Source organism: Athene noctua, chromosome 8, assembly GCF_965140245.1.
Source record: "Athene noctua chromosome 8, bAthNoc1.hap1.1, whole genome shotgun sequence".
Taxonomy (NCBI): Eukaryota; Metazoa; Chordata; class Aves; order Strigiformes; family Strigidae; genus Athene; species Athene noctua.
In genome coordinates, this window is record NC_134044.1 from 19,821,625 (window position 1) to 19,848,548 (window position 26,924).

General features: G+C 42.8%; 1 protein-coding gene across 1 annotated transcript; it reads right to left on the reverse strand.

The window, feature by feature from the left end:
* Positions 1-4,412: 4,412 nt before the first annotated feature.
* Positions 4,413-26,494, reverse strand: SENP5 (SUMO specific peptidase 5). The gene is made up of 10 exons (XM_074912098.1): positions 26,406-26,494; positions 18,116-19,695; positions 14,578-14,683; positions 14,281-14,428; positions 13,597-13,644; positions 11,602-11,679; positions 8,789-8,926; positions 7,038-7,121; positions 5,610-5,660; positions 4,413-5,519 (listed from the first exon to the last, which is right to left on the reverse strand). Exons 2-10 carry the CDS (start codon positions 19,071-19,073, stop codon positions 5,409-5,411), a joined length of 1,722 nt encoding a protein of 573 aa, XP_074768199.1. The 5' UTR covers positions 19,074-19,695; positions 26,406-26,494; the 3' UTR covers positions 4,413-5,408.
* Positions 26,495-26,924: the final 430 nt, after the last annotated feature.

The window sequence follows — 26,924 nt, forward strand, 5'->3', positions numbered from 1 at the left end:
AAAGGTGAGCTGGAACCGACTTCATCTGTAAGAGCCTTCAGGCAGCCCTGGCGTTCGCAGTGAAGCAGAAGCACGCTTGTCTGCTTTTCAATAGGCTGGAGCTGTCAGAGATGCTGAGGATAAATTGTCAAGCCACGACTGTCCTAAACAAACGTGATGTTCAGCTGAACGCTGCAGAGGGAGTTTCTTCCTTTGCTGCAGTTGCTTCCTGCATTAAGTTGATCTAAAATGCACGGGCTTGAAGCAAGACACAGCATCCCTATGTGCACAGCAGAGCAATCATCCCTGCAAGAAGGTATCTCTTCCCCACATTTTTCTCCCACTCATCCTTAGAGGTTTCCATAAACAAAAGGGATCCTTTTCTGTATCAAACTCATGTACCATAAACATGACCTGACCCACATTACCCAGTTAAATACATCTTATTTAAAGCTCAGTTTCTCCCCTGCCCTTCCTCTCACAACACATCACAAGGTGGTACAAACGGATTCCCCACTGGATTTTTGATCCCTTCCCTTGGCCACTTCCTAACGTTGCCCATGAAGAGCCCCAGGTAACCTAGGCATTAGGTAAGGTCTGCAACCTCAAGAAAGTGCCACGTTAGGGGAGACAAGTTACCAGTAAAGCTGAAATCAAACCCAAGAATTAAGAACTCATCAGAATTTCAGGCAGGAGCTGGAGCTGCTTCGCACATGTTCTGCTTACTTGTGTTGAGATACAACAAACCAGTTGATTTCTCAAGATATTTCACTCAGTTTGCAAGTTTTTAGCTCTATATTTTGTAATATTACATGCTTTGAAAACAGAATTAAATCCCCAAATCCTTCTAGTTGGTTACTCATAAAATCCATTAAGTTCAGGCACAAGCAAATCAGACTCATCTCTTTCCCTCCCAGTGCCTATTACATATAAATAGTAATTATTGTTCCTGGCAAGACTCTAGTGTCTCTTATGATTCTGTACTTTAACGATCTGATTTCTTAGTACTTCCCACTGAAGAATATATTTAACAAGCATCCATGTTTCCTCCTCCATGATAGGATTTTAAAATTATGAATGTAATAAAGACAATGATGTTGCCAGTCTCATGATTAATAGCATAAAGAGACATTTGCTAAGCCTTCATTCCCCCCATTATCACAAATTCACAAGCTGTATAGCTTTGTGAAATTCAGCAAAGACAAGATTTAACTCTGTAGTTAACACAGCTAAATCAACAAGCAATACAAGATGGGCATTAACTTAGTTTGATCTAGAAAAGCAAGTTAAGTCCTACCTGTTCTGTTGACAGATCTGTGTTTTTTAAAAGCCACCTTAGTAGAAAGTGTCTAACGCAAGATTTCCACCCTTATTTATGCAATATGTGACATCTCCAATCTTGTATGTCGTCACAGCTCAAACCACAGTAAGTTATATCACTGTGGTGCTACAGAACAGAGAGCATCATTAGCGTACAGTTCAGAGCTATTGAACTAATCAGCTGAAGAGGCTTCTCCTAATAACACAGATCCCAAAACAAGCTGCTACAAACATTCCTTCAACCATCGCATCAGTTGCTTTTAAAATTAAAATGAAACCAAACTGCTGAAAGAAAATAGGGTTTATGGTAAAACTCAATTTTATTACTTCACAGGAACATGGGCTTCATTAGATGCAAGAACACACCCACAAAACACAGTTGTTGCTCGGTGCAGTTAAGTCTACATCACTTCCCAAGGTTTAAGTTTTCGTATCAACTTGAATAAATGCTACAGTAGATAACGCCAATCAAAACTCCAAGAAAGTAAAGATAGGTTAAACATTATGCTAGAGATTCAACACAAGCCAGCAACTCTGTGCAAGCCTGTCTGACTTGGTAATCAGTGCAAGTGCAGCATTCAGAATATCACCTTCACACTCAAGAGGGCCAGGTAAGAATGGAGCAGCAGCATATTAGATAGCACAAAGGTCCAGCCTCCATTCTGCGAGTATCTAACAGCTCAGCAATAGGCATCACTCCACCTTGCAGGATCAAGGCCATATTTTGCATTTTTTGATTCGTATCAGCTGCACAGTCATTTTAAACTATAGATTAAAGCAAATAAAATGGAAACTAATAATTTATTTCCAATTGTGTTTAAGGTTTATTACAACTCAGGTAGCTTAAATTTGTCACGCACAAGATGGAGGCTTCACCAGTACTGGGACTATTTGTATAAATCAGCACAGTGAGACAATCTCTTCCGAACAAGTCGTGAAATTTAAGCATCAGCCAAACCAGTTCAGAGTGATTTATGAAATTCTGAGGATCACATTAATGGAATTGCTAACAGCCATAACTACATCCACATAAATGTGCCTCTCATAATAAAAACACTCTACATAGTTCTGAATGTTTTAAGAACTGGTAAAATGACTACAGATTATGGAGTCCATCTCCTTTAAGGCATCAAAGACATTCTCAAGGAGGAGTTAATTAGTCCAGTTTCACAGGATACACCATTACAGAGTCTGAGATTCTGACTGCCTGTGATTAATTTTAACCCTGCACCAGCATACTTTGCTTACATTAGCTCTGTTTTCAATTTCCCCTCCTTTTTCTCTTTTTCTTTTTTTTTTTTTGAGGCCTCACTCTGGTGTGTTCATAGCTGGAAACTCAAGTGCAGCTCCTCTGTACTGCCCCATAACCAACTGGAACACTTGTCAGCAAACCTCTAGATGACAAGAAAGCACATCAGAAGTACTTTCCAACACGCATCTTTTCCCACCCTGTTCCCCAATTCACAAGGCAGCAGATTCAAACGCAAGCCCCCTGCCCCTCGAATGATCTGGTATACACATGCACTTGCTTCAAAGCATCCGTGTTCCCGTTGAGCACAAAGTTCACAGAAATACCACGCTTTTACTGATGTCACTGACAGAGGGATCACAATTAAAGACTCCTCCCAACCTCTCATACAAAGGAAGACAGATTCCTACAGATGAGTAGTAGGCACCAGGTTTGAGGAAAAGACCAACTCTGGTCCAGTGCTCTGGTACATTCCCACGCAATGAAAAATATCCATAAACAAGGCAACTTCCACAAAAAATAAGGGTCCTCCTTGGAGGCACTGGGTCTCCCAGGCTGGTACGCTGTCACAGCACACCTTTCAAGCATCTGTACCAACAGCTTAAGTTCTGAAGATAAAGGCAACTTGCTTATGCAGTTCCCTTTCTGCATTTCACTTCCTTTCTGCACGGAGCCTTGCTTGAGGATGTAGCTTCACTTGCACGCGTGCAAGGCTGGCACTGCCTCCGTGTCTCCTCCTGGCCACCCAAGTGACAAGTTACGTAGAGGTGAAAACTCCTCTGTCCTCTGGGTTAAAAGCAGCCTTTTTGCTGAGTTAGTTTTAACCTGGATCAGTTCAGCTGGTCCCACCACATGGCAGCATTTGGACCATTCATACGATAGCAGTGCGGAGAGAGGACAAGAATGGCAGCACATGTCCTACCCTAGCACGTGAGAAACTACATCCCAAGTTAATTTTCATGGAAGTCACACTCCACTACTCAGTCACTTGCCCCAAGAAGGTGCTGCTGTTTCTATCAGTAACACTTCAGGGAAACACAAAGAAACCATGTGCTGTGGGATCCTCTGCACCATATGATGGGCAAGCGTATGTTAGGCAAGTCTGGGTCTTAAGGTTCTTTCTCATTCAATATGTTCCTTGTTTAAATTATCTAACCAAGTGCTTAAGGCCTTCCTTATCTTGCTAAATTAAGCCAGCCCTTGCCAGCTGCCAACAAGGGGAAGTGGGAACACACAAGGATACTGCAGGACCACCTCCTCTAGCACAACACAGCATGCACATGCTTCCGCCTCCCGGCCTGACTGTGCTTGGCACTCTCTCACTTCTCCCTGCTCCCTCCCATAATCTAGGAGGGATTTGCACCTGGTTTAGCTCAAGCCTGAATTAATTTGCAAGACAGTGAAGTCAAAGTGGTTTTCTCCATCAGAAGTCAGGGCTATAGGCAGACACAAAGTGAAGCTGTGCAGCAGATGATGTTTAGCATTGAAAATAGTTTTCCTCTGGGCTCACTCACTCCTTTATCTGGCAGAAAAACACAGCAAAGACTGTGCTGGTGTAGCAATCCCATACAACAGTCTCTTCAAACAAAAGTAGCTCTCTTCAGCAAGGAGCACATCATAGTTTACAGATCAAGGCAAAAAACCCACAAGTCTCAGGACCCACTGCTCTCACTTATCCCTGCCCAGTGCAGCAACATGGCAAAGTTCAGTGTTGGACTCACCCTCCCATCCCTTCAGAGCAGAGTGATATAATCTTCTTGTGTTTGTACAGCACCCACCACAAGTGCTATTACTCCCACCCAGACCCATCGGTGCTACCGAACGCAAACAAAACTAGGAATGTTTGAGACAATCAAACAGCAGATGCAGCAGAAATGAATTAATTTATATTTGAACAAAGGCAAAAGCCAATGGGAGGTTAAACACGACAAGCTTGAAGGGAGCTGATTTGAAGACAGAGCTGAAGGGAGAGATACCGAAGTGGTACATTTCACTGCATACTGTGGAACTGAAAAATGAGTCAAAGCCATCTGAGATTTAAACAGTTACAGCCAAGGAGTTTATCTTAATATCTAAGCTGTGACTCTTCAGGGCCAGCTTTATAATTCTCCTTAATACACACATCATGGAGACTTCTGCAGCATATAGGAACATACCATCAATCTGACTGAACACCTTTGTAGTTTTTATTATACAGACGAGTGCTGAAGCTTTATTTGTGCAAAGGCTGCTTTTTATCTATAGGGACAGGCTGATAATGGCAGCTGGATAAATGTTAACAGAACAAACTTTATTAGCAACTTGAACTATTTAAAAAAGGGGTCTCCACAAATTAAATCTGTAAATGAGTTCAGCCACCCTAAGAAGTGGTAACTCAGTATTATACAGCCACAACAGGGACAATGGAACTATCAGATAGGTTCGAGCTGTTCTTTTTATGGCATTGATTTTTTTTTTTGGATACATTCAAAGCATTATTGCATCAGAAAACATATCATGCATCTTTATGTTTCCAGACAAAATCACCTGTATTTGTCATTTCTAGCTACATCTCAAAGGTGCACCAAATCTACAGTTTTATGGTTTTAGTTGCATGCTTTGCCTATATGCATGCTGAGATAATAAATATTAAATACAGGAAAGAACATAAGAGAACCAAACTGACATAAGGAATATTTTATGGCAGCTCTGTTATGTTCTGCCAGTTAAAGAGCTTGTCAAAAAATTGAGGTAACAACAGTGGCCACACCACTCAGCTGAGAATCGCTCAAAATTCACGGAAGTTTTCAGAAATTCAAGTACACAAACACCAGCTGCAACTTGTCAGAAATGCCAGAGAAATTAGGTTGGCTGCATTTTATTAGTCTATTAGCTGGCGTTCACACAGCTCCTTGTAAATCCTTTTTCTCACTCGGGGCATATCTTCCTGGGAGAACTGAAAAGGCTGGTCTAAGGCGAGGCACTTGCAGTACTGAGGAAAAGGAAAAGGCTTGATTGAAAAAAAAGCACATTTACTACATGAACAATACAGGCCACTGATTTTTAAAAGCAGTACTCTTACCTGGAGCACAAAAACCCCACAGTCACTGTCATTTTTCTGTTGTGGAATGCACTAAAAGAAACAAGAAGAGACATGTTAGATCTTTACTTATCCTTCTCCTCTAAGTCCTGCTTCAAGTCCAAAAGGAGATGTGGCAAAATGATCAGGCATCTCATTCTCAGAGCTAGCTGTTCTGCAGCACTAGGAACTGGAGTTGTAATTACTTATTCTGATCCCAACTTTTGCAAGGTGACACTCCACACCTTGTTAGAATAACACCTAATATTTAGCAAAATATATAGTGTAGGACAGAAAACAAATTACAAATCTTTCTTTCAAGTTTATTTTCTTTTAGTGACCTACACTGAACAGCTTCTCAATTAGTTTAAATAAATGTTTGTACAGCATTATCTGCTTTACACAGGACCAAACTATATCAGCAACGTCACACAGGCCTCGAGGAAGATTACTCTCAGCATCCACACTAATAGCAGTGGCTTTTGTACCCCAGCCACACCAAGGGTCTCAAAGAACAAGAAGAGCAGCACATCGTCAGGTGACAGAACTGAGCAAGGCAGTCTCAAATGATAACTTTCAACCTTCATTATTTCTTCAAACATGCTCAATTTTGATATGCACAGCTAAAAAGTCACACTCACTGGTGCTGCTATGTCTCTGGCACTTGAAGAGGAAAAGTAATTATTTTTCCTCAGCTCCCAGATCTTCTACCTCACAGAATGCAGGAGGACAAACTCTGACTGCACAGGGTGTGCATGAGTGCAGAGAGAAATCATTTCACCATTGTATCAGCATCTAAAAATAAACCTGTGTGAAAAGGGAGCTGTTGGGAGTATGTCTAGTGTGCAATGACCTGTTTTATATCTTTGGAGCCATTATGGGATGGCTACACAAATCACATTCCCTCATTTACACTACACACAAGTTATTCCCTTTTATTGTTGCCAGACTTTGTTTACTTGTGATCAAATGCAATGTGCCACAAAGAGCCCTGGAGACCAAAGCCCTCTATCCATAGCAAATATAAAATATATTCAGTAGCCTGTTCCCTCCCTCACCAAATCCCATCCTTTTGGCATAATTCAGAACAGTCCTTTCAGGAGAAGTGAGAAAGCTGAGTCTCCAGCTCATTCAGTCCTTGACCTTGTGCCAACATAGGCACCAGCTACAGGTTTTGCTGCATGGGTATTTAATCATCTGGAGATTAGGTTCAGATCACCAAGTCACTTACAGAAAGTATAAAAGACCTGGTGGGAGCTGAATGAGCAAGAGAGTTCTAATTCCCATGTGTAACCACCTGTGTTGTTCCTAGCACTCTCCATGTGGTCAGCATAAAACAATTTACTACTTGTACAAATATATGGGTTTAGAAGCAGTCTCCTAAAATCTGCCAGAAAATCAGACTCCAGGGCTTGAAATGCTACCATTTACCTTTGTCACAGCAGTCTGCCAACCCTGAAGAAACTCGGGGCGATTCTTCTCTTTTGCTTCAGTCAGCAAATACTTTCGAATGTTCTTTAAAAAGGACAAGAAAAAAAGCAACAATATTATTCACCAGCTAAAGAACGGGAGAGAGACATCGACATCTTTGCTGGTATCCTTTCGATAATGAGGACAAATTTCTGGTGATAATTAAGATTAGGAGCTGAGCTCAGATGTAGAGATAAAGAAATGAGCTCTGGTGGGTACTGTACCTTGTACCATCGAGGCTCATTTTGGTCTATCAAGGGGAGCTTTAACACCCCTCAGCCCCACCATACACTGGTATACTTAATACTAGACTAGCTGTGGCACTTGGGCACAGAGTCAGAGTGCTCTCAGACATGCGGAGACACACAGTGCAGTCTGGCATGTGTTCCCTCCTGGCTTACTTGGCTGACACCAAGGCCCTTACATTCAATATGATGGCATTTTTCTGCCTGAATCTCAATAGAAAACGCTTTGAGTTCTGCAGCTAATCAACAAAGCTCCAGGGAGAGTTCTAGTGACATACGGGAAAAAATAGTCTGACACAAGCAAAGAGAGGAAACAAGACAAATGAGCCTATGGTCCTGGGTTAAGTAAATCCTTCTACCTCTCTGTCAACAGGCGGGTGGTTTGTAGCACAATTTAAACACACTCCAGCACACTAACATTCACCTTGGTGGGTGGATCACAGGGGAGGCTTTGGGTATTGGCCCCCCCTTCCCCTACAAAGGGCAGGAATAAAAGTGTCTCATGTTTGTGAGACATTTAAGTGCAAATGCCTCGCCTGGAGCAGGATGGAAGAAGCCACACTGCAAGACTGCAAGAGGGACCCCTGGTTTAAGCTGCAAGTACAAGAGCTGGAGAGCATGAGGTCTCCTGCTCCCAGAACAAACATTAGCTTCATCCTCAGCAAATGCCAGCAGGAAACTAGTATCTTCATTCAGAAGTCCTAGCTGGGAACTCTCCTGGGTACAATAATTACTACTCTTCTGTAAGCCAACAGCTACACACAGTTAAAAGTAGAGGGCTGCTGCATCAAGCAAGCAATTAAGTTGACAAAATTAGCTTTTCTAAGAGGGTCATTACAATTTGCTAGTCCCAGCAAAAATTTTCTGGCTGCTTTTTACCAGGAAGACTGATAATTTAACTCCAGCATTCAGGTTGCAGCTTCGAAAGGTTGCGGGGTTATAATCAGAGATACACACCCCATAACAATGCAGACAGAGGAAAAAGGCAACACGCTGTTAATAGCACAGTAACACGTAAACCCCACTGGGCAGCACTACAGCATCTTCAGTCCTGTTCTCTCACCCAGGCAACTTCCCGCAGAAAGGACCACAATTTATCATTTCCTAAACACAAGTCCCTTAACAGTTGAAAGAACCGCCTTTACTCTCCTTCTGGCTAGTCTGCTCCCCTATGGCACTTGGCTTTGAGCCCCTGCTTTCTGTGGGAGTGACAAGACAGAGCCACAAAAGGTGTGCCGATTACACGGTCAGGCTAATTAGGCAATGGGCAATCTGACCTCAACTCCCAGCTCTGGTGTGATCCTCCGATCTGTGCTTCAGACTCCTCAGCAGGACAAGCTGATTCTCATTTCATACACGGCAGGACAACAACAGACATACTGCATTTAAAGTTTAAAGCTGAACAGAAAAAGGGGGGGTTGTTTAAGAAAACAGTTCAAATTTTGCAGACAGAGCTGTCACTCTTACCTCTACACAAAACTTAAAATGAATGCCTTGGGAATCATAAAATGAAATAATTCGACTGGGGATGTTCACAGTAATGAGGGACCAGTGGACTTCCAGGTGAATAGGAATTAACAAGAGAGTCTTTTTGAACAAGTCCACCTGGCAAGAAGAACAATATATATTAGAGACAATTCCAAAGGTAGAATACAGCAAAGCAAGACAATCGTATCTAAGTCTCCTTTCCACCACCCCATAACTCATTCTTCTGCCCCTCCACTCTTTCACCACATTCCTCATGTTTACCTTATAAACAACTTATTAGCAGGCACAAAGATACAGCTACAGCCCAGAAAGCAGCTAAGGAGCATTATACAGTACCAGTTAGTCACCACTGTATTTGTGGTAAAATCCTGCTCCCATTGTACTTTAACATCTGGGTTGAACTGGTATTTCTTAAGTAATGATAATATGATTGAACCTCAATTTGGGTTAGCTACGTATCTTCAGTAATGACACTCCTGCAGTGTGAGCACCGCCAATCTCTATCAGAGCTGCATCGTGGATAGGTGACAGATGAAGCAGTTGTGATTACAAACACCCCACAAAATCAGCAAGCTGGTGCAGTTTGACTCCCTCTGCCGTAACACAGGCTCCACGACTTGTCAGAGGAAGGCAGAAGGAGTGCATGATGCTTTGGTGAGCAGAGGAAAGGAGGGGGCGAAGGCTGAGCAGATTCATCCTTTCTTGAACTTAACTTTGTAGCAGATGTACTGTGGTCGCAGGCAAGCAAACAAGGGAGAAGGTCTTAAAGTACAGAACAAGTAGATCAGATACAACACCCCCGGTGTCTGTGTGGCAGATGAGCCCTTATACTTTTGGAAGCCAGCCAAGACAGGGCCTTTCATGATCTTCCTTCTCCCAGTTCCTCTTGAAACGGGTGTCTAATTGCTGGGTTTTGGTGGTACGGTCCAGAAAATAAGCAAAAATAGAATACTGAACTAAATGAACTCATCCTGTGGGAAGATTTCTATGCCGCCTTTTTTTTTTTTTTTTTTTTTTTTTAAGTACTGTGCAATTTGAACAGTACATAATTGCTGCACTGCTGGCAAAGGCAGGTCGTTTGTAGGAAAGAAAAGTGTATTTTTTGAGTAACAGTGGGAAGCTGAAGACACAAAAAGGTCTGAGCATTCACAGCAGTTATCAGCTGAGCCTTGCTCACAACAGTACTTTGATTGTCACAAGCACTGACGATCCCTGCTCCCACCTGCAGAAACTGCTTCCTGACCAGATTACAGCACACTCTCTACACAACAATCCATCATTCTTGGAGAGAAGCAAAGAGATGTCAGCCAGCAGCAAGCTGAGCCCACAAAGGAAAACTGGAATAAGATAAATGAACTACACCTTCTGTGATGTCCAGCAATAGCAGAGCCATGCTAAACACAAGGGTCCTCACGTGACCCTCGTTGTGGGATTGCTGCAGGTGTGCCAGCCTGGAGCAGAAGAGTGGAAAGAGGCAGCCAAAAGCTGGAAGGCTCTTTAATTAAGACCTGATGTACAGAAAGAACAGTGGCAACCTAGATTTGCTTCACCGAGATAGTGCAGAGTCAGCTAGCTGATATGACAGTGGATCAGAGCAGGAGTGCCAATCTGACCGGTGGCCAGGAGGGACAGACACAAACAGGAGCTTTGAAATCACCACAGCTAGACACAGAAGAGCATGTGCTTCTAGGCTCTGGCCTCCTATATCCCAGGAGAGCACATTTATAAAACCAGGTACAATACTCTGGTGTGTTTAAAAAGGAAAAACAAGCTCCCCTTTAATGGCATGTTGCAGGATGAAGCAGTCTACTGAGTCCTTCCAATAGAAACTGCTTGGTTCTCATGCTTTAGAGATTCTTCAGAAATTTAAGTGTAAATGTCTAAACTATGCTGCTCTCATTTGGTGCCTCAGCAGCAACAGAGGAATAGAGCTTCTGCTTTCAGAATCTACCTCCACTTTGGGGGTTTTTAGAAAACTTGGGTTGCTGGAGAAAAAGATTTTTTTTTTTTTTTTTTTTAAATCTGGGAATATTAAGCACCAATATTCAGTCTCTCTTTAAAGAGATTTTAATAAATTATATGAATAGATTTTATATTTGGATAATGAGTTCAACTCTAGCATTTCACAGATGTGTGCTATTTAAGTGCTTCTGCAGAAAGATCATACATTCAAACATGGTCCTTGATTAGTCTTGCCTCATCTCCCACATTAGAAAGGACAAATGTTCACAGAAAAAAAAAGAGCACTGGTCTTTGTATTAGCTACCTCAGAAAATCTCACAGCCTATGATCTGGTATGGACTCTGGAAAGCAAAGCAAATTCTGTTCTTGTCATGCAAACAACAGTTTGGTTTATTAACTATGGGTCTCTAATTTCTGCTTTCTAGTACCTGTACGTGTTACTCAGGAGTAACAATTTGATTTTATCAAACAATCCCACTTTGAGATAAAAGTAAGAAGCAGAATTAAGTCTGCTCTCCTGCAGATTAGCGTACCTGGCGCTGTCAGGAGCAGTAAGAGACATTTCTTGCGGATAAATTAACAGCTTGGATGAACATACACAAAGAGATAACCTACCACTGAGAATGAAGCCATTCAAAGTACATTTTCAAAACATAACCATACTAACTTGAATAGTGCCACCCTACTATTTTTATTGACCTCTCTTCACTTTGTAGAGCTCCTTTGCAAACCCATCCTTTGCAGAGAACGCCATGTCACCCAGTTTCAAGTTAGTGATTCAACCCAGCCCAAAAGAATGAGAGCACTGATGACATGGAGTTAAAGGATACCTTTTTAGTCCATCGCTTTACCCCATTATATCCTTTGGTTACGAGCTGTCTATGAAAAAAGCTGTTAAAGAAATGAACCTAAAAAAAGAGAGAGAGGAGGAATGAGCACAGAAATTTTCATGCACAGTCATTCCCCTTCCCCCAGGATAATTTACACAAAACAACTGGTAATGAGGCAATATTTAATGCAGGTTTAGAAACAGAACCCCAGTAGGGACAAACATAAGCTTTGCCAAGCCTAAACTATTGCTGTTCTTCAGCAAGCAAATAAAACAAGCCTTATTTCCCTATAATATATGATGTGAGCCACTGCAGCATTTATATTTATGCTTTTGTATCTCCAAGCATATCATGTTTAATTTTTTTGTTGGGGATGGATTTGGGAGAAAAACATCAGGATAAGGAGTTACAGTTTTTGTTGTTCTTTACAGGAATTAAGGGAGAGAACACTGGACTGGCAAAGTGAGGGTGGTGGTGAAGGGAGTAACTTCTGCTTTTAGTTGCTGGAAGCTCTGAGGCTCAAAAAAAAAAAATTCCATCAGAACAGTTATGAGATTTAATCCAACAACACGGTCATTTGTATTCAACTGCTATGACCAGCTCCAGACAAAAAACAATATTCTGCTATTTAAAAGCATTTTTAAGTTATACACATCCATTTTGTAAGTAAAAACCTACATTTATGGCAAAAAAATGTAGGTTTATGTTAAAAAATTATTTAGCTCCAGGTTAACACTATTATTCCCCATGCTTAGCTTCTTGCAATTACAGGAACAGATTAATACAAATGGAAATCTACAACATCTGTTTTTAATAATTCTGCTAGTGTAAAGGTGGTAGAAGGCTTGAGTTATTACTTAACAAAAAAAGTTAGAAAATTCAGCATCTGAAAACACAGTCTAACACCCATTAGCTATGCCAACAGACTTCAAAACCACATTCTGAGGTACCAGCACAAAATCTCCCATGAGGATTTCAATTATGCACTGTGAAGAAAAAGCAGACACAAGCAAACAGATACAATCTCCAATACCACAACCTTAGCATACACTCAGGAAGTACAGAGAATACTAATGAAGAATAACCATCACCACCAATCAAAGCAACAACACTCTTTCTTCTGAGCTTGAAGATTTTAAGAGTTTCATTCTGCAGAGCTAATCTAAAAATGGCTTTGTTTGGTTCTTCCTTTGTGGTCTCACCTGAAAATTGTTTAGCTCTACTAGCAAACAGATGGCTTTTTATAATTGCCACTGCTGCAAATTTAGTCACAGAAGGGGGGGATTGTTTTCCCTTTTTTTTTTTTTCTCCTTCCTTTTTTCAACTGCCACCAACAGTTAGACACTGCAGTTGGAAAGCAGTAAGCATTCTGTTGAGGATGCACAAACCAAAGAGTCCTGCAGAGTCAATACTGCCATGTAACCAAGCAGCTCTGCATCAATTCACATTCACCAGGCAGGCAGCTGACACAGTTTGAGCTGTTATGGGCCCCCACAGCTGCGAGGTGGGCGGGCAGGTGAGTGCAAGCAGCACATGTGCGTGGTTCAGATGCTACCATTCATGGTTTGCCATCCCAGCAGAAATCCATCTTCATCAGAAAATTCAGCTGAAACACCAGACTGGTGAGCAAGGGCGTGGATAAAGCACTTTAGACACAGATAAACCAGAGACAGAAACCTCTAGGGGAGAAAGGAGAGTGGGATGGGCAAAACCAGGGCACCTGTCTTCTACAGGTACATCAGTAACATCAGGTTACCAGAGAGCACCTGCAGAGCTAATCCAGTTAAGTTCCTGAAACAAGAGCTACAGCACTGAAAACTGTAGTTTAGCACAGGAAAGGAAGAAAATTTGAGCTGCAGATAGCAACAAATTATAACGGAACCACTCAGAACATCATTGAGCTAAATCTTGATTCTGTGTCTGAAATATTCAATGTGTCACCCTTCCCTCTCAATCTCTCATTAGGTACATTTGCATAATAACAAAAACCCTCACCTTTTCAGGGACTGCATCCATTACGAGTTCACCATACATGTTAATTATCTGTAAGAGTTAGTAAATGTTTGAATACGTACAGAATAATTTTGTAAAACCCAAATTCACAAGTTCCCATAAAACACTGGACCCTTCACACTTAAAACAGCAATAAGGAGGTGACCAATTATGTAACATTTTGCTGTAGTCTAAAGGACAAGCACTCTGGAACTAATAGTGATCGGCCCAGAGAGAGACTGTAACTGGCTGCTTGAAGTCTGCCTCAATCCGAAACGCAGTTTAATTCAATTTAAGTCTACTAGTGCATGCCCTGGGCACTTCAGCCTTATTGGCTTTTTGGCTGTGGGCCACAGTCTGCTGCTTCACTCTGCTGTTCTTGTAATCTGCCCAAGCTTTGGGACAGGGAAGACACTAAAACCAATATGGGTAGCCACTATTTTTTCAAATTAGTGCAACATAATTTTTTCAAAAGGAACAGTTCAGTTGTGACACCTCCTGTCTTCCAGACTTGTAACCACTATTATTGCACCTGCCATTGCAAAAGGTGCTCACCACTTTCTTTTACTTCTCAAGTGTAAGTTAGGATAGTCGACCTATAACATAGCAGAAGGTACATAACTAAAATCCTAATATAAATGGGCTAAAAAGGGGTAAGGAAGCAAATAAACACCAAGCATCTCTGACCTGGTCATTCAGCCAGTTCTGGCCTTCCAGTGTAGCTAAATCATCCATATCTAGCATGTGCTTATTATAGAAGACCCGGAAATTGCAAGTGGAGGTTTTTGGATGTTTTTCCCGATACTTCATGATTTCCCTGGTGATAAAAGGTTTTCTAAAACAGGATTGAAAAGGTAGAAAAAAAGGTAAGTCAAGGTCATGTCAAATTAACTTCTGTTCTGCTAGGTGTTAGATGTGGAGTGTGCAGTAGCAATACAAGCAATTTGTCCTTTACAAAGTCTAGAATTTGATACTGCTACACACCTATGGGAGAAATCTTCATTAAAGACTTCTTTTAATCTTCCCATGACATCTTTTTCACAGAGTGGTACTAAACTGCCATATTTCTTCATAACTTCATCTAGGAATCCTTTAAATATACCAGAAAAATGAAAGTGCAAACACATAAAAAAACCTTCTGAGTTCACTAGTCCAATAAAGCAGTCATTTCTTCCAAGTACAAGCAGCAATCATTCTGCACCCAAACAACACACAGCACCACACATGGCAAGTATATATTTAAGTAAACTAAGCTCAAATTGGCAACATTAAGTAAAAGCGGGGGTAGGGGAAGGAGGACAAAAATAAAAAAGCAGGAATCTGATCACTCAGCTTTACAGGAAAAAATCAGACCCCATTCTTGCCATATATACACATATCTACATCAAACTAATTATACCAGTGCTACGAGGAGACTCCCTCCCACTGCCTATTTCAATTAGCATCTTAAACAATTTTACTGCAACATGAAAAGCCATCCGTTTCTGCAACAGTTTTCATTGAAAACCCAGCACCTTGTCCTTACAGCATGCAGTATTACTCTCCTCAAATGTAAGCAGCCTTGGTTGGCAGAGTGTTTGCAGTCTGTCCAGTTCCTCTGCTGCCACCACAGGGAATGGAAAAGACACCAGACAGATTCTCAGCAAGTTTAACCCATTTACCCTTGTATCCTAGGGATGGCATTTAAGGTGACACGGACAGCCATGTCAGCCTGCTATTGCCTGGAAAAGCACTGGGCAACCGTAACAGCAGAAACAAAATATATTAACTAGGAAATAATGAAGAGATAAATGCTGAAGAAATTAAAAAACCTAGGAAATAGATTTTTTTTTTTTTCTCAGACACAAGACTGGAACACTGGAGACATAAATCCCACCCAGGCATCCAAAACCACTTTGAGAATGAAGGAGAAAGGAAAACAGGATTTAAACACTTGCTAGTGAATAACAGAAAAAAGCCAATTTATCCAGCTTTCTGAAAATGAATTTTCAAATGCAGCAGAAAACATGTCTTCTGTACACTGAAAGGTGGATCTGAGATCCAGGGAAACTGCACTGACCCTAACTCCAGGACTCTTCCCAGGCTGGGGTGTGATGGCAGAGCACATCACTGGACAGTGCAGTGTATATTCAGCTCTCTGCTTACTAAGGCTTTGATAGTATTTCCTAGAAACTTTCAAAGATCAGGACAGGAAGAAGCAAGATGAGAGAAACATCCAACAGAAAAAAAGTGCCAGAAGAACAGCAGTAACAAAAGAATAAAGCCAGGAGCGACTAAGAACAAAACACAAAGAGCTGAGAAAAGCAGCGAAGATACAGGAAGAAGTACACCTGTATGTGTGACAGAGGAATGGAAGACTGAAGAGTGAGGTCAGACAACAAGGAATCATTCTTCAGGGGAAGACTGCAACTCTGCCACATGCTTGCCTAACAACTTTCAGCCCTTACATCTTAGTAGACTGTGACAAGGAGGCTATTTCTCACTTTGGCTAGAAGTCTGGATAGACAACGCACGGGGCTTATAAGCATACCTTATTCTCTTTTAATGTATAAAATTTTTCAAAGCTTTTTATTCATACCCACAAAGGAAGTATTGTTCTTACATTTACAATTGACAGCAGCAGAGCTCCAGGAGACTCTAGCTAGACTCTGACCTCACTTGGGCTGGTGTAACTGATTAGCTCAAGGAGGAAAATACAAAGTTCAGAGCTGGTGCAAGATCAGACACCCATCACAAACAGGATTTACCATGGAGCTCTGTTTGATACCTAATAGCACATCAGAATATACTAAATATTGCAGCCCATTAACATCTGAGTTCAGCTGCTGCAGAGAAATTCAAAACCCAAGAGCATCCCTAACACTTACAACTCCTTCATGCATCTACACTAGAAACTCTTGTCAGGTTAGCAGTATCTTTTAGGGTGCAGTTAATTATTAACAACCCTCCTAAACAGGCAAGAACTCCTGTCCATAGTAATACCAAAATTAAAATTATTTTTTACAGCTTTTCATCTGAGCAAATTCAGAAGTGCTATACTAGCAGTATGAATTAATATATAGAGTAGAATTGGCTTTAATCCTCAAAGAGGAACCCTCAGCTCTGAAGAAAATGGAAACTGGTCTCACCCACTGCCATGCAGAAGCTAGGTAATGATTCTCTTAAAATTGTCAAGCATGGGAAAGTTTAGTGCCTTTGCTGTCTGTCTTTTTAATTATATTTTTGTAAGTTATTCAGGCCTCCCATGAACAAGAACATGACTGCCTACCAGACCACAAAACTTTAACCTTCGTCCCCTTGATACAGTCTTGGTTCTTGACTGTTACAGAAGGATTACATCCCTTTTTCTGTTGGAAAAACTTTAAAACCCCATTGCAGAAATGGTCTGTTCACTGTAGTGCCACAGTTCCTCTCCATTTCCCACACAGCACCTGGTCCTTGTTGGACCATGTAAAGCCAGTCATAGAGAAATACATCCCACACAAAGATGCAGTTATGCATGGGAAAGCTAAATCATCTTCTGAGGTTCAGTGTTTGCTTCTTCACATTTTGCTTTAGAGAATCAATTGCAAAACTGAAGGACAAAAAGGTGGGCACAAAAATCAGGGCATGTGAAACTTCAAACAATCTCTTTAACAGTAGTTGAGACCAGTTTCAGTTTTATGGGAATCTGAAGCCAATTCTTCCAAGGCAAGACTTCAATTATCAGAATGCCATTGAACTTGAACACTATTAATGGTACTTGGTGACACAACGTGTTAGCTTACTGCTCCTTACTATGTGTATAGTATGCTGCTATACATAAGACACCCATTACTATTTTTACCGTGTTCCTCTTTAGAGAGGCTATCAAATACTGCATGCTCAGCACTGAGTAAAAAAATCCCAAAGCCTTTTTGCTGAACCTTTGCTAAGACTAGTCTTGCCTTTTTAAAAAAATATTGTCTGATAAGATTCATTAAGCCTACTTTATGAACAACCATAGAGAAAATTAAGTGACAATGAACAATATTTGGCTTTCAAAACCTGAGATTCATTAAGTGATTTTAGTTTCAGTCTAAGACAGAGCAAGAGAAGAGAGAATAAGGCTGGAAGGAATTATTAGAACACTAAGGACTTTCAAAAACCAAGTTAAGCATAATAATTGTCAACCATTTAAAAAATTGGAAATTTTAACCCCATATCATCTTCTGAAACCACACGATAAAAGACATTTGAAACGTCTATCAACATTTTCCACAAAGATTCCAATTAAATTACACTGTATGCTCTAAAACAAAAGAAGCAGAGGCACCATTAAACTATCCCTCAAAACAGCTTGTCAGATAAGCATTGATTTGTCCTTCCTTCATGCAGCTCTCCTCTTTGCAGCCTCATTTCATTAAGTGTTATGCTAAGCACCCTTTACAATTCACAATAAGAAACCATTTTAATAAAGGAATTAATGCAACATGTAAACTCCACGATACATCCAGCAGTTTTCAGGAACTCCTGGAAGCCCTAAGATATGTAAAAGGTATACCACAAAGCCACGTTGCCAACTGCTCATCAGCCACCCGTGAAGGCTTCTGATTGCTCCTTTTGCTTCCCTTCCGAGTTCCTGATTTTAGTCCTGTGCTTTCTGGCGAAGGCTCCTCAAGAGGACTTTTACAGTAAGGGTGATCTAGTAACTTTGCACTAAAAATGTCCAGGTTTAAGGAGCCCTCTACTTCCATTTGGCTAGAGCTGTCCTCGTTTTGCGTCAGCTCCATGCACAAAGGTCCATTTGCAAAATTATCATTGACATCAGAATCCTGCAAGGAGGATTGCAACAGTATCATTCCATCTACACCCATAACCTCATTAGATTCTGCATCATCTTGACCTGAAACAGCAATTTCTTTTCCTATCACGGAGACGAAAATGTCAGAGCAATGATCCTCTGTCAGAGCCCCGTTGGTCTCCACCTGGTGCAAGGTCTCTGCCTCTGGAGAAGCTCTAGCATGCAGTTCTGGCGGGACAGCATCCGCACGGCCATCCTGCCCTCCGGATCCTGGCTCCTCAGAACACAGCTCAGCACGCGGGAATGCATCCTGCGTACGGCAGATCTCGGCCACACAGATTTTGTTCCCCTCACCTAAAGACTTGGGTGTATTATTGTTCATATCTGATAAGTTGTACCGGTTCCAAAGACAGTTACTTTTAGATTTCCAGTAGGAAAGCCAATTACACAATCCACTTTCAAAATCCTGCCGGAGTGTCTCTTGATGGTCCCTCGTAATTTTCTCCACCCACCTTGGCTTGATTTTTCTCAATTTGAAGGTTTTGCCTCTTGCTTGAAGTTCTGGGGATTTTATAATTCTATACCGAAACCTAACCATAGAAAGTTTCTTATGCATCATAAATAAAGATCTCTTTTTTACAGTATGATGATTAAATTTGGACCTCTTTATAGTTGTCAAGGGGCCACAAGTTCCATTCCACTCCCTTTGCAACAGCATTTCCTTTTATAGTTGTTTAAAACTACTAGGACTGTGTTGCCCTCACCATTATTGCTCTTTTCCCCACTATGTACAAAACCACCTTTTTTTACAGGTAAGGCAGCACCATCCAGCATACCACGTGAGACATAATGGATATTGCCAGAGATGCTATTAAGAACAGCTACAGTTCCAAATTCTTCATTCAAGGGATCTTCACTCTGAAAGGATTCATTGTTGAGTTTTCTTACTGCTTCTCCAGATGGGCTTTCAGCTTTGTGATAGGGACAGAATCTTTTTGCTCTCAGTAGTTTTGTAAGGAAAGCTGTACGGTTCAGCAGTAGGTTTCTGATAGGTTTCTGCCTTTAGAGGCACATCGGGAGCCCACCTGCTTTGGAGCTCAAGTGTCTTCCTTCTGTACTGCAGTCTTCTATACAGTTTATTGTGATTTAAGCTCACAATTAGGAGAGAACTCTGTCTTTTCTTCTTAGCTAGGAAAAATTGTTTTTGCAAGCAGTATTTCCCAAGCTCCCCACATCCAGTGGTCCATCTTCTAGACTGGGCCAGCAACTGACTTCTTTTCCAAAGCAAATGTCTTCTATGGTTTTTCATTTTTCTGCTGCATTATGATCTTGAAAAACAGCTGAAAGAATAAGGGAAATGAATTCAGAGTTATCTGGACTGTAACATAATAGCAAAACACTAACGCACATTCCTCAGGCAACATGCCTATATAAAATTCCACCCGTCCTCCAAACACAATCCCACATTCCCTAGGACATTCTCACTTGCACCAAAAGGAAAAAGCAGCAATAGTTGCAATGGCTCGGTGCGTAAATATGCTCTTCTCATTTACCTTCCCTGGAGGTAAAAAAATAAACAGGTAATCCCCTCCCAGCACACGCTCCCTATATGTAATTTCTGACTCTCCAGCCTAAGGTTAAATCTCTCTCAATACCCATGTTGTACAGCAAGCGCAGATAACTAGGTCGCCTCAAAAGGCTTTTGAAAAACAAAACTTTGAAGTCCAAGTTAGTCAACAAGTGTGTGCAGGTACCTGATTCCATCAGCACTGTACAAAGCAAATGCTTTTTCTTGTGCAATAAATGGTAGCAGGCACTCTGAAGACACTTCACACGTTCACACAAATTTTTTCCTTAAAGGAACAGCAATGCACACACTGCCACAGTAATTTCGATTCTCTGACTCGATAAAGAATGACACAGCTTACTCTGTGAAGTGGTTCCTCTATATTTACAGTAACAGCTCATTCCTTATGACAATATCACCATCAGCTTCTATAATCAGTGTTTATCTTTGCATTAACAAAGCAGTATCAATGCAGGACACCAGATAATCACCTTAAAAATCCCTTTCCCTACTAAAAACCTGCATCTCCAAGTGTGCAATAAGGATATATCAGATACTACACAAGAGCGTAAAGCCTCCATAGTAATAGCTGTTCATCTTCACTAAATAACTAAAAATAGTAATTCAAAGGTAGAAAAATCCAGAAACACAAGGAGAAGGCATCAGCTGCACATACAACATAGGATGGTTCATGTAAATTGTCCCAACCTCACCAAGAACATCACATCCTGTATTTTACAACAGTTTGTATTTTTCTCAAATTCAGAAATGAACTTTGCCCCCCTTCTCTATTCAACTGCTTCTGACTTAGACTATTATAAGAATTTTTCCCTTAGCCACATCTGTCCCAAGCACTACCTGTAGGCATCACCTATCTGAAAATAAAGGAGCCTATAAATGAAAATGAAACATTAACAATTGGACTTTAAAGGTAAATATGAATGCTAGACACCTGCAAAACCAGGTATTTAAAGTGACTCTGGAAGCTCTCTGCATTTTTCACTCTACTCATCTAAGACAAACAGGAGGTGGCTTCTTTTTTTTTTGGTGGAGGAGTGGGAGGGGAGTAGAAATGCAGAGGATGAAGAATATCAGTTAGCACATGGGTAAGGTATTCCCACCATACAGAAAGCAGTATAGAGTTCACTACCTACAACCTAGAACGGAACCTGGCAACCTCCCCTCATACAGATGTGCAAGACAGTACAGCTTAACAGTAAAAGCACTGCAATAGGGTCAAGCTGTTTTGTAATCCTCTACTAGTCACCATGAAACTTACTTATCATAAAAATCAGGACATACCTCATCGTGTTCATTTTCTCACACTTGCTCTTGTAAGACATATTTCTCTACACGAGAACCAGTTTATGCCTGCTTTTATGCTACAAACTCTACACATCTGTCTATTGTGTATGGTACCTACAAAACATTCCTTGAGTGGCCCCAGTAAACATCAGCCAAACCACAGTCTTGCTAGGACAGCTTATTCCAGCCACACTCCCATCCAGGTAAAACAAACAAACCCAGCAAAACTGCAGCATTCTCAACAGAGCCACGTATACAAGGGGCTTCTGCCAACACAGCGAGTCTTGAGCACTCTAGGAAGAGCACAGCACAGGAAGGTAATGGTTTCACTGCTTCTCAGCCTCAGCAATACGTGCCCACTAACTATCAATACACCTACTGGTTTTTAAGAACGCTCCTGAATGATTTGGAGTCACTGCTCTTCTCCTTGCTCTCTCGGGGTGAAGTCCAACAAGAAGCATCCCCTCCATGGGCACTGCCTCAGATGTGGAAGAAGGCTGAGCAACTGCTGGTTTTCTGAACAGCTGTGGATTACGCAGGAGATGAAATGCCTACAGCTGCCATTGTTACACCCATAGTAGACTGAAATAATGATCACAGTGGGAAAAATACTGAACTAGATTCTAGCAAAGATAAGTCCTAACAACAAAAAGAACCTGAGGCAAACCTGAATTGAGAGACAAGAGTGGTGCCACAGTTTCAACGCAATCAATTGCAACAGCAATTGAAATAGCTCATTTGCACATTAGCATCATGAAATCTGGCTTCTTAAACTGCAACAAGGAAGATCTTAGGAAAGTTATTCTACCCACCTGTTTTTCTGTTTAATTTTTAACTTAGATCATTAAAAAAATTATAATTTTATAGATCATTATAATGTGCAGGATTAAACAATAATTCATGTGTCTGATGCACACACCAATATCTCCACATTGAAAATTTTTTCTGTACAAAAAAAGTTTGTCTTTAAAATGGGGGAAAAAGCCTGACTAGTCCATATAATCGAAGAAAACCTTTGCTGCCCTCCCCTCTGCTTTTTCAAAACACAATCAATTTGGAGTCTGGATCTTTTTAAAGGAAAGGCCTCCAAGGAGCAGTTAATCCCAGTCCTAGGAGCTGAAACAGTTCACTTTTCTAATAGCAGTATTACCTAGAGTGACAAAAGATAATCCATACACAAATACTTAATTAAAGTTGCTTCTTGAGGAACTTATTTTCTGTCAGTGCTACAGGAATATTACTGTTTTCCTTGGTAACACAAATAAGCAAGGCAAAAGGACAGATGAAAAGTACACTTCTAGGAAAGGAACCAAAGTGAGCAATGTAGAACCAAAAATAAAGCAAGCAGCATCCAAAGTTTAAGAACCTGAAAAGAAAGTCACATCTTCAATCTTCACCCCATACACTGACACAGACAAAAAGCCTCTAAAGTTGAGGAACTTGCACCATTAAAAGAGTCATTTGACTAGTGTAAACCACACCTCCACTGCACAGCAATGCTGCCAAGACTACACCAGCAAAATCTTAAACCCAGAAAAGGCCAAGCTGTAACACCTGCCAAAGACAGTAAGTGAAAGAAATTTACTGTCATTAGTCCTCACTCCTTCAGCTGTTTGGCATACCAGCTGCAAATGATTAAAGATTAAAAGGCACAATCTCTTTTGCACTGGGCAAAGACAACCCTGAACTGCTACTGCTCTGTACTAATGGCAGCTTCTTGCTATAAATTTGCTTTGTACTCTAAGCTTTAAAAAACCTATTTGGGAACCACTCGGCTTTCAGAACAGACACTTATCCCAAGAGCTCTGGTAAGTTACAAGCAAGTGTGACTATCAACTAGACATAAAGCTGGCCTAAAATTCACCGAAAACCTACACAAGAGGAAAGGAGGAATTCGAGGCCCTTGGTCCTTTACTGAGTAACAAATTCAGCACAGACTCATGCTATATTTCCCTTAGAGCAATTAGCAGCTCACAACACTTGCAACTTATGTGGTTGCAGCTTCAGTAAAATTAAGTACTGCAAAAGACACTGCACATTCACATCTTCCACCAGTTTTAAGCCTGTTGCAGTTTAACTGCTAATTAAGCCTTTGCATTCCTATTTATTCTTGGGAGGTTTAGAGAGCCCAGGTTTTAACTGAAAAGGACAGAAATGGGAAAAGTAGCCCCAGCCAATGCTGCTGACACAACTCTAACCAAAGGTTTCTAGCTGACACCTGAAGCGTCAGACCACGGAAACCTTTTGTCCACCGTGTGCGCAGGCAGAACAAACCCCTAGCACGGCACAGCACTGTTACTTCATGCTCAGATCACCACAAGCAATCCAGGGCTGCATCCAGGTGGGCAGCAGATCGAGACACACACAGCTGGTGTGCAATTCCGATACAGCTCACCTGCTAACTCCCTGTCGTGGTTTCACCCCAGCCAGCAGTCAAGCACCACACAGCCGCTTGCTCGCTCCTCCCAGTGGGATGGGGAGGAGAATCAAAAATAAGTAAACCTCACAGGCTGAGATAAGAACAGTTCAATAAATAAAATATAATAACAATAATAGTAATAAAATATAATAATAGTAATGAAAAAGAATATAACAAAAAGAGAAATAAAACCCACAACAAGTGATACACAATGCAGCTACTCTGGCTGATGCCGGAGCAGTGATCTGCCCCCCACAGCCAGCACCCCCCAGTTTATACACTGAGCATGATGTTCCATTGTACAGAATATCCCTTTGGCAAGTTTGGGTTTGTTGTTCTGGCTACCCCCCCTCCCTGCTTCTTGTGCACCTGTACACTGGCAGGACATGTGAAGTTTAAAAGTGCTTGATTTCTTAACAACAACTAAAAACATCAGTGTATTATCAACACTCTTCTCATACTAACTCCATACTGAATCCAAAACACAGCACTATGCTGGCTACTAAGAAGAAAAATTAGCTTTATCCCCACTGAAACCAGGATGCTCTCAGGCTGTTACTGTTTTTCCCCAGACTGTCCAGATTTTAATATTGCTATTCAAAATATAAAAGCAGCTGGGTTTGAAGAGCATTAGTAACGTAAATAAAGCAAACAGCCTTGGGAGCATGGCATTGTGCAGGCCCAAGTAATTCATGCACCACCTGCTCCCAGGAAGGCAGTGGTTCTTGCAACACCCAGCAAGTCCAGCCTTTCCCAGTGGAGATCTGGGGCAGGCTCTCAAGGACAGGTGGTAAGCAGGAAAGAGGAAGCCAGCCTGAGGCTGGAGAGCTGGGATCTGCTGGGTGAGAAGATGCCTGCCCTCCCTCCCCCCACCGGAATGCAAAATTGGAGAGAGGAAGCTGGGGAAGGGTGTCTCTCTTCAAACCACCACGTGGCCAGAACTAAGCTGATAAGGTCAGGAAGTCTGAAATGATTCAATTAGCACATGCAGAAACAATGTGGGTTCAGAGCACTGGGAAATACCTCCTCTTCGCTTTCTTTCTGACCTGCCCAGCACAGTTCTGTGAACTGCTAACCAAACACTTTGTCCCAGAGTGAAACAAGGCTTAGGAAAACACACTTTGACAAAACATAATGTATTAACACAAGACCATACAGAAATGGCCAAAGTCCAAAGTTACCAACTCATGGGAACGTGGCAGGGCACACAGCTGATGATCTCAGTTATCACACTACAAGGCTTAAACTCTCACAGTTACTTCAGTCTTTTCCCTTCTCTTAACTAGTGCTTTTGGGAACTAACTCTTCAAGTCTCACCCAGCTGGCTACGCATCTGCTAAATTTATTTCTGGCAAGATGATTATAGTTTACTTATGGAACCATCCTCCTTTAGGCTAAACTAGATCAGTGGAGATAAATGCTATTTCATCTGATACACGTAAGAGAAATACCTTCACAAATCAGAGTGATGAAAAATTTCTAGATTAAAGAATCCAAAGTTACTTTAGTGTAAGGCACAAGGTCATAAATAATTTTTAATCTTCAGTCTCTAGATTGATTTTAATGAAATATCACTCAAACTTTGTCCCCTTCTTCCTCAATACCTCTTCAAGGCAGAAGCACGGAAGTAGCTGAAACAAAGTTTATCAAACTTTGCTGTCCAAGCCCTGTGAAGGGAACAGAAATGGAAATTTACAGCTGAGGTCCTTGCACATGTCTGGGATCAAGGGTCTCCCTAATGTTTTCTAAAGGTTTTCCTTAACACTTAACAAACAGTATATTTTCATAAGCATTAAACACATATTCCTGCAGCTTTGAAATAGACGACTTCTCTGCTTGTGTTAGTGACACACCGGTAGATAAACAGATGTGAGGCTATTACCAAAGGCTTCTCTCCTGAGCTAGAAGTTAGTTAGGAGACAGCTGTAGGCAGAGGACATTAGTTAAACCCAGTCCTCAGGTGAGGAGCACAGCTCTGCTGTTCCTGCCCCACCGTTCAGCACCCCACCTGCGACAGCCAGCCCTGCGGAGCTCCCCGTCCCTGCCAGTTGGGAAGGGCGAACAGCACTGGGGCAGGTAAGCTCTCTCCTTACACAGCGAAGAGGCTGGGAGTCTCTGTGAGTGAGAGACAACTTGAGGGCAGAGAAGTAGGGTCGAGAGTCCAATGATAGGAAAAAAAAAAAAAAAAAAATCTCTTGCAACAACTGAAAATCCCTTCCTACAGCAGCCCAGTTCCACCAGCGCCCTGACTCTCCCAGTCAGGGAACCGACCCGTGCTCCCCAGCACCGACTGGCGCTGAACGGCTCCGCACGGCCCCAGGCTTCTCCCCAGACCCGCTGTTCCAGGGACAACGCCAGGGAGCGAGAGCCGGCCCCGCCGGCGCGGAGGCAGGCGCGCAGAGGGCCGGGAGGCAGCGATAACCGGCGCCCCGCGGCCTCCGCCCGCCCGCCCGCGGCCCCGCCGTGGTAGCGCCCGGCGCCCGCGCTCCCGGTCCCGCCGCTCTCCAGCCACCGGCGACGGGGCCAGCGCGGGCGACAGAAGCCTGAGCGCCGCCGCAGGGAGCTCCGGGCAGGCACCGCCTGCGCTCCGCGCCGGCCCGCTCGGCGGCGGCAGCGGGCGGGGGGGGCCCGGCGGCCTCTGCCCAGGCCGCGCCGCCCCGCACTCGCGGGGCCGAGCACAGGGCGGGCCGGGGCCGCCGCCGCCCGCCGTGACGGGGCGCGCGGGCCCGCCGCCGCCGCCACCCCCCGCCTGGCCTCACCTTCGCCCGCCGGCGCCGCCCGGCTCAGCCCGGCCGCCGCCGGGGCCGCGCTCCGCCCCCCGCCGCACGCCGGGCCGGGCCGCGCTGCGCCGGCGCCGCCGCGTCAGCCCTGCGACGGGCCGGGGCGGGGGGCAGCGGCCGGCGGGGCAGCGCGCCTGCGCCCGCCGCCCGGAGCGGGGCAGGGCCTGCTGCGGCCCCCCCGGCTCCCCCCCCGCCCTTCTCCGCCCGGGGAGCCGAGCGAGGCCCTCCCGGCCGTAGGAAGGCGGCCCGGGCCTTCCCGAGCGCCGCTGTCCCCCGGCTGAGGGCGACCCTGCCCGGCCCGGGGGGACTCTGTGGCTGCCCCCCCCCCCCCCCCCCCGCTGCACGCCAGCAATGGCCACAGGAATGAGGAGTTTAAAAAGCAAACTTTTAAAAATAAACCATTAATATCTCGATATATGGATGTGTTTCAAAAAAAGAGAAAATTTTAAAAAATACTGCTGTCACTCCGGCCTCAGCAGTCCGGCAAAACGGCTTGTT

Excerpts from the sequence above, each read along its gene's own strand:
- SENP5 (XM_074912098.1), bottom strand. The coding sequence starts at position 19,073 with ATGCTGTTGCAAAGGGAGTGGAATGGAACTTGTGGCCCCTTGACAACT. Across the intron at positions 11,680-13,596 it reads TGGATGCAGTCCCTGAAAAG|GTTCATTTCTTTAACAGCTT; the intron begins GTGAGGGTTTTT and ends CTCTTTTTTTAG. Across the intron at positions 5,661-7,037 it reads GGCAGACTGCTGTGACAAAG|TGCATTCCACAACAGAAAAA; the intron begins GTAAATGGTAGC and ends TGTTTCTTTTAG.